The sequence below is a fragment of the Trachypithecus francoisi genome, unplaced genomic scaffold, assembly GCF_009764315.1.
Source record: "Trachypithecus francoisi isolate TF-2019V2 unplaced genomic scaffold, Tfra_2.0 Lachesis_group13, whole genome shotgun sequence".
In the NCBI taxonomy this organism is placed as follows: Eukaryota; Metazoa; Chordata; class Mammalia; order Primates; family Cercopithecidae; genus Trachypithecus; species Trachypithecus francoisi.
The window spans coordinates 130,953,979-130,967,214 of NW_022681458.1; the positions used below are offsets into that span (position 1 = coordinate 130,953,979).

The window sequence follows — 13,236 nt, forward strand, 5'->3', positions numbered from 1 at the left end:
TTCTGGAGCCTGAGGAAGAGCAGGGCCTTTGGAGCTGGGAGGGGACAAAACCCATCACCTCACACACTAACTGTGGGCAAGTTACACCAGCACCCTGTGCCTCCGTGTCCAGGTCTGAAAAATGGGGCCGACAACTGCATTGAGGTTGATGCAAGGATGAGGTAAACAGATCTGGGCCCCCAGCTCGGCTCGGTGATGCTGCTGTGGTCCTGTGTATGAGTCTTGGGAGGAGGGCTCAGATGTGGCTCCACCGGGGTCCAGGTCTGGATGGGCCTGGTCAGAAGCCTCGCTGCACACTTTGGAACCTGTGATGTGCAGCCTGTGCCCTGTTCACTGCAGGCCTCAGGGAGCCCTGTGAGAGAGGGCCACCAGAGACCAAGCGTCAGGCAGTCAGGAGAGGCACGGATCACTGTCCCCTGGTGGGAGGGCCACCCTCAGCTGCAGATCCTGTGCTGCCTTCTTCTTGAGCCAGGGCAGCACAACGCACGCTCCTCTTGGTGGGAGCCCTGCATGAGATGGGATTTCCCTAGCAGTTTGCCTGAGACCTGACTGACCCCTTTTCTTGTGCTGTTCCTTCCTCCAGAAACCCATTTCGCGGCTGCCTGTGGAGCCCCATCCTGGCATCTTGCTGAGATGTGCTGGTTGAGGTAGAAGCTAATCCTCGAGAATGTGGATGGCCCATCTGTGCCTGCACCTGCTGGCCTGACACTGGGCCAGGGCGGACACCTGTCCCTCCTACAGACATCAGCCACCTTCGCCCTTCATGGTTCTGAATGTTGGGGTGCTGCATGTGTGTTGTGACATTTTGGGGAGTGAGATCCACGGCCCCATTCGAAGTTTTCCTGAAGGGGAATGGCAATCTGACAGCGTGGAGGGGGTGGAGTCAAAAGCCTTTGTTACTTGCAGGCAGAGCCGAGGAGAATCCACTGGCTTCTTCCCAAAGAGCATTTGGCCATCCATGGCTCTAGTTAGAGAGTGCAAGCAGAGGGAAATCATTGTTTGTAGGGGATGACTCGTGACAAATAATCCAGCACTGCCCATCAACAACGGTGGGAGGGTCCAGCCAGCCCTGGCAGGGCTGCACAGGGATGCATGATGCTGGCTGGCTCACGCCTGTAATCCAGCAATTTGGGAGGCTAAGACGCATGGATCATTTTAGCTGAGGAATTTGAGACCAGCCTGGGCAACATGGTGAAAACCCGTCTCTACAAAAAAATAGAAAAATCAGCCGGGCATGGTGGCGCACACCTGTAGTCCCAGCTACTTGGGAGGCTGAGATGGGAGGATTGCTTGAGCCCAGGAGGTAGAGGCTGCAGTGAGCCAAGGCCGTGCCATCGCACTCCCACTCCCACCTGGGCAACAGAGTGAGACCCTGTCTCAAAAAAAAAAGAAAGAAAAACAAAACAAAAAAAAGCAGCAGATGCTGGTGCCATGCCTGTACAGCCTGCAGAATCACAAGCCAAATAAACTTCTTTACTTCATAAATGACCTGGTCACAGTTATCCTTTATAGCAACACAAAACAGGGTAATACAGTGTTCCTGAGGAGGTGCCCTTCAGGCCCTCAGCATGTTGTAGCCACCCGTCCTGGGGCAGCAAGTAGGCCAGACTGGGGCCAGACTGAGGCTGGTTCAGTGGGCCCTCCTAAGGTCGGCTCCCCCATCTGTCTCCCATCCTGAGCCTCACAGTCTTCACACAAGTGTGGATCATTATTCTGAAAGATACAATCCCAAACACTGGTCCCCAACATTGAAATATCGAAAGACACAAATCTCTAAAGTTTCAAATCCCTGACATCTAAAGTCTTGAAAATCACAATCCCGGGATAGTGGCATCATGTTGGGTGGAGCTACGACCTTGCTTAGGGTCTTATTTGGAGACTGAGAATGGTTGAAGGGGATGCAGACGGATGCCAGGTTGACAAGGGGTGGACCTGTGGACTTCTTTTGGGTGTGGACTTGACTGGGTTAAGGGAGACCTAGAGACCTGTGAGATCATTATTTTGGGCGTGTCTGTGAGGTGTTTCCAGAGATGAGTGTGTGAGTCTGAGGGGCCTAGGTGGGGAAGATCCACCCTCAATGTTGGTGGGCAGCGTTCGATCTGCTGAGGCCCAGAGGGAACAAATACAGAAGGCGAACTGGTCTCTCTCAGAGCCGGGACAGCCTTTTCTTCCACTGCCTTGACAGCAGAGCTCCAGGCTCGCTGGCCTTTGGACTCTGGGACGTACACCCGTGGCCTTCCGGGTCCTGAGGCTTTTGGCCTGAGCCACCCTGCCGGCATCCCAGGTTGACTGTGTGTGTAAGTGTTGTGCGTGTGTATAAAAACATCAAAACTTCCTCCATGAATGAAGAGATGTAATTTTTGTACATCTGCGTTTGTGAGAGATGAAAGTTCTTGCCATCTCCGCTCTTTGGGCAACTGCGTGTGTGGTGGTGACGCATCGTAGAATGACTTCATCGAAAGATGGGTTGCTGGTCATGACGTGACTGCAGATATGAAGCCGGGTGCACGCAGTTACCAAGCATAGTGATGTGCATGTATGCATTTCCCATTTTGACCTGTTTATGAATATAGTTTGTCTGCTAACAACTCACACCTGTGTAACTGTCATTAGTATACCTGAGTGTTTATGCTTGCAAAAATATGTCTTATTGCCTATTTTATTGTGTAAAGTGGCTGATGATGTGTTCTGTTTTCTGTTTCTCAAATCCTTTTAAAATGTAAATATCTTTTTTTTTTTTTCTTTTTTTGAGACGGAGTCTCGCTCTGTCACCCAGGCTGGAGTGCAGTGGCCAGATCTCAGCTCACTGCAAGCTCCGGCCCCCAAGTTCCCGCTATTCTCCTGCCTCAACCTCCCGAGTAGCTGGGACTACAGGCGCCCACCACCTCGCCCGGCTAGATTTTTGTATTTTTTTAGTAGAGATGGGGTTTCACCGTGTTAGCCAGGATGGTCTTGATCTCCTGACCTCGTGATCCACCCGCCTCGGCCTCCCAAAGTGCTGGGATTACAGGCTTGAGCCACCGCGCCCGGCCTGTAAATATCTTTTAAAAAATTTCCCAGAATTATATTTTCAGGGTTAGATATTTTGGGATTGTGATTTTTGGATTTTAGAGTAATTTTAATATTTTGGATTCTCAACACTTGGGACCATGGCATTTGGGACTGTGTCTTTCGGGATTCCCACACAATCCCTGGGCAGAGTCACTGGCTCTCTGCTTCCCATGTACAAGGTGCAGCTCTTTCTTCCCATCAGTTTCAAGCCCCAGCCCCTCTCTCCAGCCCCTGCACGAGGAGCAGCTAAGTGGCCGCAGCTTCGTGCTCTCTTTGGTGGTGGGGGCGGTGGGCTGCCTGAGCTGGTGGTTCAGGCAAGGATGCCTCCACTTGAACATGCTGCCCTCTGCATGCCTGAGTCCTGCCACCCCCTCCCCCCAACACAGTCCCCACATCAGGGACAAAAGATAGAGACTTGAGTCCTAGGCTCTCCTGAAAGTGGTCATGAAGACACATGCAGCTCCTGGTGTGTGTGAGCCTGTCCTACAGATGAGGCTCCGCCACGGCTGGTCTGGAGGCCCCCACTTCTGGCTGGCCACAGAGGAGGGCCTCACGGGCCAAGAGGCTGCAGCGGCATTCTGGGGCACTTGCAGAGACCCCCCCTTCCCGCTGGCGGTTCAAAGTGAGGCCCAGGCTTTCTGGATGGTGGCCCTGGGGACTCCACTGGGCCGCAGGGGCTGATGGGGGCTCAGAGTCCAGCTTTCTGCTGTATGCCACCTGCTCCACAGCCGCTGTGCTGAGCTGCAGGGGCTTGTCCTCCACAGAGGCCCAGGCCTGGACACCCAGCCCGGGGGGCTCCACTCTGAGCCAGCTCAGGTCCTGGACATGATCTCGACACCTCTGGTCCTGTGTGCTGGCCGAGTAGGGTACGCCATGGACAGTGGTCATGCTGGGGGAACTGCTGGACTGTTTCTGCTCCAGAATGTCGGGGCCCCTGGCCCGGCGCTGCCCAAAGAGCCCACTGCCCACGTCTTGCCTTGGAGGCCATGCGGCCGGGGGCTGGTCGTTTGAGCTGATCTTCAGGGCTGCCGCACGGGCCACACAGCCTGCCAGTATGGGCTCTGCATCTAGAGTGCCACCCCCGTGACCTGGCCTCCAGGGACCTCGGAAACACCCCAGGACCCCTGGTGGCCCAGGCTCCTTCTGGGAGCAGGGCCAGGCAGAAGGGATTGGGGCCTTGTTTTCACTGGAAGTATCTGTTGTCGAAGTGGCTGCAGACGCCACAGAGGAAAACAAGCCTTCAGAGTGGTCTTGTGTCCCTTCCTCTCGAGAGTCATCCCTGGACAGTGTGCCAGTCCCCTGTGTGGCCACCCCGAGGGCCTTGCTCTCTCTGGTAAGCAGGTCTGTGCTGCCCGTGTGTGCCCACAGCTCCTGCCTGCTGGGTGCTGAGCAAACCGTTGCCCCGCCTGCATCTGAGGCCAGGCTCTCCCTGCCCCCCAACTTCTCTGTGGGTGCCCTTGGGGCTCCCTGGGGACCAGATGGAGCTGCAGGCTGCCCAGGGGTGGGTGGGGCACGGGGCGTGGGGCCTCGGCGCAGCCAGCTGACGATGCCCATGGTGATGGCGAGCTCAGTGTCACACAACTTCAGCAGGCACTCCTTGCCCTTCCAGGAGCTCTGTAGGAAGCCCTGGCTGAGCAGGTCAGGGCCTGGTGCTGGGGCCAAGTTCTCCTCGGCCCCCACTCGGAAGCTGCACATGGACAGTGGCGTCCCCAGGGCCGGTCCTGACAGACTCTCAGACACGCACAGGTCATCATCTGGGCTGGGGCCAACAGGACCCTCGCTGGGATCATGGAAGAGCTCATAGAGGGCGTCCCCACTGTAGCTGTCCCGTGGGAAGGTGGCGGCGGGAGTGCCCGGGCTCTCAGCTTCCTTCTTGTCCTCCTCAAGTCCTGGCGAGAAGGAATCATAGTAGCCCTCGTCACTCGTGGACACGGATTCGGGCTGCTCGCTCTTGGGGGTGCCTGTGTCGATGGAGCTGGCTTTGGAGCCGCTGCGAGGGTCCCTGCAGGGACAGAGGGGCAGCTCAGCGAGCCCAGCTGTGTCCAGCCGAGATTGGTCCCTGTCTGTGCCCTGGGGGCCCGAAAGCCACGGGCCTAGCAGGGCACGCTGCTGCTGCCGCACTGAGCGATTCACACTGTCCCAGAATCTGGTGAAGTCGGAGGCTTCATTCTGGGCGGGCGAGGCCAGCTGCTCCACACTGCCTTGGAGGGGGCCCCTGAGAACCTTGCTCTCCAGGCCCTCAGCTGCCTGGGTTGGGCTCTCCGGGCCCTCATTCAGCTCCAGGGATGGCACCGAGCTCTCATCTGCAAAGACCTCCCCACAACCCGTGAGCGAGTCAAAGCTCTGGAGCGAGGCCACGTCCTCACACAGGGCCCTGCATAGACCAAAGGATGCATCAGCTAGGAGCTCGCTGTCCGACAGGTCCTGGCACAGGCTGTCCAGCCCCAGCCCCTCACCCGGGGGGAGGAAGGCTTTGCTTTGCCGGCCCCCAGGGTCTGATGGGTCCCCTGGGGAGGGCAGACTTTTCCCCTCAGCTGCCAGCGAGGCCAAGTCCTCAGTCTTGTTTCTGCGAATGTGGAATAGGTTCCGAAAGCACTTCTTGGGCCTTTTCAGGGAAATCCTCTTCCTGGGGATGCTCTTGGCCACAGCCGGCACGAAGGGCATCTGGGGCACAAAGTGGCGGTAGTCGATCATGCGCCGGCTGCCCGGGGAGCCCGGGAAGCTTGCACTGCCCACCAACTGCCCTGTGGCAGCCGTGGCCCTGCCTGCTCCAGACACGCTGTCGTGAGTCTTGCTCTTTCGCACGGGTTTGAAGGTGGCTCCACAGAGGCCTGCGGGTACCCCTTTGGGGTCCGGCTGTGCCCCTCTGTTGGGGCATCTGTCGTATTCTTGGGTACTAGGGCTGGCTTGGGGGCCCTTCTCACTGTGGGGCCTCTGCTGCCCTCCTGGCAGGACTGACCAGGGGCCTGCCCCCTCCCTGGCTGGAGCCACGGCTGCTGGGTCTGGGGGTTTCTCATGGGAAACCTGCAGGCTGGACTTGATGAAGGTCTTTCCTCTCTTCAGCTCCATGCTGCCAGTGCCCCGGCGGCTGTGGAGGAAAGCAGGAGGCACTCAATATCATAGACGGGAGGACCCTGGGCTCTGGAAAACCCTGCCTACCCCTCTCACACAGCTGGCTCTCTGTAGGGGCCTCCTTGCAGGCGGGGGAGCAAGATAGCAGCGGCCCCGCCACGCCCACTCACTGCTCCTGCATTTGTAGACAATGGCACACAGTAGGAGCCAAAATGAGAGCTGCCTGGGGCCTGGTGATTGCTGCACCCATGAGTGTTTGACTCTCCCAATCCCCCTTTTAGCTCATTTGGCCCATTCAGACTCCCATGTTCTGTGCAGAGTGCCCGGCATTCTACACACAGCTCCTATTGTACCTGCAGCCTGTCCTTAGGAGTGTGTGTCACGGCCCTTCTGAGTAGACGGGTGGACGATCCAATTAGAGCAGTTGCCTCCTTCATCAGGCAACTAAAGGGACACCCACGCCTGCCTGCCTTCTGGGCTGAAGGCAGCTGGCCCTCGGCTGGGGCTGTGGGGGCGTGCATACTGCAAACTCCAGGATTGTGTGCCTATGGGGGCGGGGTGGGCAAGACTCCATCTACAGAGGCCATCAGGCAAGACACAGCCCAGCACCTCACGGTGCATGCAGAGTATGGACAGAGAGGAACCAGAGCATCGTGGTGGGAGGTGAGCATGGGACACAGGGTGGGCAGGCAGGGCTGCAAGGGTAGGCAGCCACCACCTTTTATGCACACATCACTGAGGCATACTGACGCCTGCAGTGCCATCCAGAGAAGGTTTCTGATGCCCGGTCTGAGTTCAATGGGAAAAGGTCTTGGGATCCGCCCTGGGCATGGAGGTGGACAGGTGGCAGCAGTGCTTGCCAACTGACTGTCCCGGCCCAGCTAGGGCAACCGGCCTTACCCCGAAATCAGTGGGGAGCTACAGCCATCTTCCGAGGGGTGGGTGGAAGCAGGGACTTTAATGAAGTTGGCAGTCTAGGGCCATGCATCTGACCTCTGAGTGGAGGACAGAAAAAATGAGTTATGAGCAAAGAGTACTTGCCAGAGGCCTGAGGATGGGGAGCAAGGCAGATGGAGGCTGTAGGGGTAATGTAGTAGGGTCTTCCAACGGGAAGAACGCCAGGGTTCAGCGACAGCAGGGAGAGAGAAGCAGGCAGGGACAGCACGGGACAGCAGGAGGAGGGCAATGAGGGGAGGAGGAGGGAGCTGAGCCAAGGTGAAAGAAGAGCTAGGGTTTAGTTTCAAACATGCTGCCTTGGGGTGTGTTGTGGAGACCTTCAGTACCCAGGAAGGGAGGGCAGACTGAGCCCCTCCCCTCTGTTCCCCTCACCACGTCCTCATGGCCCTGGACTCAGCCTGCTCCTTTCACCCAAAACACCCCTGTCTGCCAGGGTCTCCACCTGTCTTGGTAATGAGTGGCCTGACAGTCAGTCCTGGCCAGGGAGAAACTGTGGCTGGCTCCTTCGCCCCTCCATAAGGACTACCCAGAGGCAGCCCTGCACTGATCCCCCAGTTCCTGGCTGTGAGGAAGCTTGCAGCAGGCATGAACATGACCTGGGGCTCCATCAGCCTGTGTGTCTTTCTTACCCCACCCCAAGCAAGCCTTGCAGCTACCTGCCAGAGACCCTGAAATGCTTCTTCATGAGGACCCAGAGGGCGAGGGGCTGCCTCATACCCCAGTGGGCACGTTGAGGCCAAGAAGATGGGAAGGGGTGGAAGAGCTGGCACTGCAGGGGCTGGCAGGGTCAAGCCGATCAGCCTCCACCCGCTCCCACCTGAGGGAAGTGCCTCCTCCCCTCGGAGGAGCACCTCAGACTTTTGGCTGGAGGATGAGAAGAAGCAGGCACCATGCCAGGAGAGCCACAGAACCTGGGCTGGGCTCTGGCTGCAGTTCAGCTGTTGCTGGTGGCACCCTGGGCAGAGGGAGAGTGCCCTGAGCAGCCACACTGGCTTTTCGGCCTCATGCCAGATGGTGCATGCCTAAGCCTTACCCACCCTGCACCTGCAGACTTTCCGCTCGGCACAATCCTTTGCAGCCGTGATAAGGCCTCCCCAGCTCTGCCGGGCTTTGCCGCACACAGCGCAGGGCTTACTCTCCAAACTGTGGCTCAGATGACCCTGGCTGGAGTCTTGGTTCCACCCACCTAACCAGATGGACAGCTTGGCCCATTACCGTATGAGGGGCAAACGATTGTAACCCCCATTTTACAAAGGATAAATTCAGATTCAGAGAAGTCAATGAACTGACCCATGTCACACAGGTGTTAAGTGACAGAATTGGGATCTGAACTCAGGTCTATCTGATGCTGAACCTGACAGCCTATAAACCAACAGCTCAGACTCTTTTGTGGGAAATCTAAAAGTAGAATAATAAATGTGTTTTCATGAAAAATACTGTAAAACACAATGAAAGTGAAGATTAAAAGCAAGAAGGGTAGCTCACACAAATTTAGAAAAATTATAATTGAAGGTAATAATAATTCCCATGGCAGGAAATTTTGGAAATATTCATGATGAGATCTCTATTTCCCTTATTCTTTTCTATGTTTTGGAAAAAATCTTGATTGACATTCTATTGGAAATAACTTCAGCCAGGCACAGCAAGGATTATTTCACTGTGTGCAGAATTTTGCAACTGCAAGAACAAAAATGTTTTATTTGATGTAGATGTCTATAAATAAAACTACCAGTTTCTCAGTTCTCATAACAGTCAAGTGATTTAAAATCATGAACAGTTGGAAATTTCACTCCACTCTGAACTTGAAAAATGATCCTTTAAAATAGCTGTCATTGCTATAGATGGCCGGACTCAGTGACACTAACAATGCCAAGCCCATCTTCTGAGTTGATTGAGCACTTTGCATAGAGACAGGACAATAACACAGGACACAGAATGATGAACCAGAGGTGCAGCAATACTGGAGCATCCCATGAACTCTAGTCTGTGTTCGGTCCAGTCCAAATCCATATTAAAATATTTTATCGGAATCTGTCTCTTTGGAAATGTGTGACCTATGATGGGAGTGGGAACTCCCTGGGTAGTTGGAGGGCCCACTGCTTGGCTGGAGGCAGGCTGAGAAGTCAACTCCTGTGACAGTTCTCTGGGGCAGAGTGGGATTTATGTGGACAGCCAGATGCTGGCCTTGTCACTGCCTGAAGGCAGAGGCCAAATGTGCCCAGGTTCTCAGTTGCAAAAATGCACACTGTTTTGTAACCCTGTGGCTAAAGACCCGTCAGTGGAACCCCAGCAAGAAACATGACAGGTCCACTCCCACAAGTGCCATATCCTTCCCCCAAGGAGGGCTCAGACCTGTCCCTACCCTCTGGGTGCCTTCTTGTCTGCGGGGCGCAGCAACCACCAACTATTCATTCTGGTGCTTGGTCTCACTCCCCAACGAGCTTGAAAATTCTTTTAAGTTCCAGGACTCCAGCTATAGCAGGCGGTGAGCTATTACTTAATTAAATGCACTATTTTATATTTGAGACATCTTAGTCAAATATTTACACCTAAGTTCCCTAAACAGGATGCAGACTCTGAGATTTTAATTCTGTGATACAGTTTATGTGAATCATTTTCTTTTAGTTTGTTTGTCTTTTTCTTTCTTTCTTTCTTTTTTTTCTTTGAGACAGAGTCTTGCTCTGTCGCCCAGTCTGGAGTGCAGTGGCGGATCTCGGCTCACTACAACCTCCGCCTCCTGGGTTCAAGTGATTCTCCTGCCTCAGCCTCCCGAGTCGTAGGGACTACAGGCGTGTGCCACCACACCCAGCTAATTTTTTTTATTATGCGCATCATATTCTTTTTTATTACTTATTCCTATTCGTTTATTTTGAGATGGAGTCTTGCTCTGTCTCCAGGTTGGAGTGCAGTGACATGATCTCAGCTCACTGCAACCTCCGCCTTCTGGGTTCAAGCGATTCCCCTGCTTCAGCCTCCTGAATAGCTGGGACTACAGGAGCATACCACCACGCCCATCTAATTTTTTTTTAATTTTAGTAGAGACGGGGTTTCATCATGTTGACCAGGATGGTCTTGATCTCCTGACTTCATGATCCTCCCACCTCGGCCTCCCAAAGTGCTAGGATTACAGGTGTAAGCCACCACTCCCGGCCTCCCAAAGTGCTGGGATTACAGGTGTGAGCCACCACTCCCGGCCTATGTGCATCGTTTTCTAAGACACCAGGGCTCTGGGCTGAGTCTTTCATCTCTAAGATGAACTTGCAAGTTCCGTGGGAACAGAGACCACACAATGTATTTACTTAAGTAATTCTGTTACAGGGATGTGATATTTAAACCAAACCCTAAAAGACAGAAGAGGACAGCTAGGCAAAAGACACTGGACGCATATTCCAGGCAGACAGAACACCCTTCAGAAAAACCCCAAGGCGCAAGAGAAGGAGAATATTTAAGGATCTGAAAGCAGCTCCAGTGGCCAGAGCGGCTCAAGTGGCCAGAGCAGCAAGCCAGAGGGATGAGGCCTGGAGATGGGCTGCGCACACCACACCTGATCTGAGTTCTCAGTGAGGGCCGTGCTTTTATCTGCAAGCCACGGTGAGCCAGCCTTCCAGGGCAAGTGACAGGGGCCAATTCTCACTTTCAAAGATGCAGGTGAAAATGGACAGTGGAGATACGGAGGCGAGTTAGGAGCCCAAGCAGGGTTTAGGGGAGAGAAGGTGGTGGCAGAGACTCCTGTGTCTGTGTACCTCCCATCACAGTGCTTTACATGGCACACACAGACATGAATTTATTGCAAATTGGGCAAACGAAGTTATTATACTGGTTGCTTTTCTACATGATGAACTCAGGCTTAGCTGCCCAGCTTTTCCTTTTTACTTTGAGAAGGTAATTCTGTGCCTTTCTTTCCTTTCTTAACATGAAAGTATCTGGGTGTTTGATTTCATGGAGCAAAATAAAAACCCTGGAGGAATACACATGCCACAGAAACGCCTTGAGACATAAAACGTTTGGCTAATAGTTTTGGTATTTTCTATGCCTTCCCCAGTATGTAGGAAAGTCGCAGCAGTGTGATACAAAGGAGTGTATGGTGATAAAAAAGCGCAGGCCCAGGAACCTCTGGAAACTGGGCTGGTGGCAGAGCTATGGGGCAATAGCGTTCTCAGTAGTAGTCTGCCTTGTCATGGGAGGGCTGGAGTAAGGGCCACTGTGGGGAGGGAAAGCGACCGTGCTCTGGGGAGGGGGGGTTGGGGGTGGGAATGGAGAATAAAGCAGAAATAGAATCTGCTGTGAGAGCACCACCAAGCCACCCAACCCCCACGTTGGGGAGACAAAGGGCCCTCTGGGGAGGGAAGGTCCTGGCCCACGTCCTCGGAGGGCGACTCTGGACTGCCCAGGGGCAAGGAGATGGGCCTCACGGCCATAGTGGCTCTCCCCAGCTCCTGCATCCGAGGGCGGAGGGTCTCTTCGTTTCCCTAGCCCAGACCTAAAAGGGTCACCGCCCCCAGGCTCCTGACTGCGCCGGGCACCACCGGGTGGAGGGTGTCGACCCTGCTTCCTGCACTCAGCCCGTCCATCGCGCCAGAGAACGCACCAAATTCCCCAATCCTCGCCCTCCCCCCAGGGTCCACATCCGCGGGGCAGGACCGACGCAGCCTCTCGGGGCCTTGGCGACTTACCACTGGGGGCCGGCGGTGCAGCAGGGCGCGGCCGCGACAGGGTCGGGCACCGCGTGGAGCGCGAGCCGCGCTCAGCACCACGGTCAGCTCCCGGCGCCGCGCGCCTAGGCCTGGAGGGGGAGGCCCGGCGCCCGCACCCACCCACCGCAGCTCCAGCGGCCCCGCGGGGTCGGGCAGGCTAGGGTTAAGCCGCCGGAGGCCGGCGGGAGGGGCGGGCCAGGGAGGGCGTCGGCGCTGGCGCGCAGGGGTGGTGGGGGCTGCTCCGCCAGGCTGCAGCCTCCGTGCTCCGCCGCTCGGGCCGCGATCGGGCCGGCTTTGTCTGTGCGTATCGCCGGGTCTCTGTTTCTCGATGTCTCTGCCTCCCACCTGGCTGCGGCTGTGCCTCCCTCAGGCGCAGTCGTCTCCCCTCGCCCCCGTGCGCAGGGCGCCCCCGCCGCTCTCCCAGCTCCCGGGAGCACACAGGTGTGGGAGCCCCTCCCCCTCAGCCTAGGGCGCCAGCCCAGCCGGCCCCAACGCTGGCGGAAAGGCTTGGCCACCCTGTGCCTCGTCACGAGTCCTACCCAGGATTCGGAGCGGGCCTGCAAGAAGGGGCAGGCCAGGCTGGGGCTGCAAGGCAGGGTCTTCCCGTGGAGAAGGGACCTGACTCTATTATTAATGAGAACGAAAGAGGCACTTGCCCTACAGGTACTCACTGTGTGGGGTCTGCTGGTGCTGTGCCCTGCCGCAGTCTTGGGGGAGGAGCAGAAATGCTGTGGGGACCCTCTCTCCGCAGAACTGAGGACGAGAAGTCTGCACGCGCGGTTCAGTGCCTGGGGCTGGGGTGGATTAAGTAACTCCAGGAAGGCTCAGGCAGCAGCGCCGGGAGTGTGGGGCGGGGGTGTGTGCGGGGGGCGGGGCGGGAGCGCACAGCCGGTGCTGGGGAGGGGCTGATGCCAGCGGGAGGTTCTCGGCCGTGGTGCGCCCAGGCGGAGCAGGAAGAGAGGACGCAGGAGTCCCGGGTCCACACTGAGGCTGAGGTGGAAGGGAGGGCAGAGGGCAGGTGGATGACGGAGGCCAGACCTTTCCCTGAGCTTGGTGGGCTCCCTCCCAGTCACCTTGTCCGAGAACCCAGGACACAGAGTCCCCTGGCTTTGGATTGGTTTGGTTTGTCATTCACCTTGACATCGTCTCGCCCCAGAGGCAAGAGGCCCCTTCATCCTCCAGCCAGGACCTTCCCCACCCTTGGGTGACCTACCTTCTTGCTTTTTTTAGATTCGAGCCCTCTTTCTACGGGGCGACTAACAACGTGACCCCAGAGGCCCCCTCGCCCATGTTGTTGGTAGTCCTGACCTTTTTTTGGCAGATCCTGGCTGTGGGAGTTCCCTGTCTTTCTCTTAAGTAGGACACAAGGCGGTTTCTGCCTCCTTGCCACGTACACCCAAAGTCAGGGGTAGGACTCCCTCAGATCCCACAGTCCTCCTCTTGTTAAAATTAGTAAGCATTA

The 13,236-nt window shown here is 56.1% G+C and overlaps 1 protein-coding gene across 2 annotated transcripts; it reads right to left on the minus strand.

The window, feature by feature from the left end:
• Positions 1–3,005: 3,005 nt before the first annotated feature.
• Positions 3,006–12,684, minus strand: AMER3 (APC membrane recruitment protein 3). Of its 2 annotated transcripts, none has more exons than XM_033231954.1 (2): positions 12,446–12,684; positions 3,006–6,139 (listed from the first exon to the last, which is right to left on the minus strand). In XM_033231954.1, the coding sequence occupies exon 2, from the start codon at positions 6,118–6,120 to the stop codon at positions 3,535–3,537; it is 2,586 nt and encodes an 861-aa protein (XP_033087845.1). In that variant the 5' UTR covers positions 6,121–6,139; positions 12,446–12,684; the 3' UTR covers positions 3,006–3,534. The 2 variants fall into 2 exon arrangements, with proteins under 2 accessions (XP_033087845.1, XP_033087846.1); XM_033231955.1 differs by lacking the exon at positions 12,446–12,684 and adding an exon at positions 11,754–12,431.
• Between the last annotated feature and the right edge of the window lie 552 nt (positions 12,685–13,236).

Bases quoted from the DNA above. Each gene is read 5' to 3' on its own strand.
- AMER3 (XM_033231954.1), bottom strand. From the start codon at position 6,120: ATGGAGCTGAAGAGAGGAAAGACCTTCATCAAGTCCAGCCTGCAGGTT.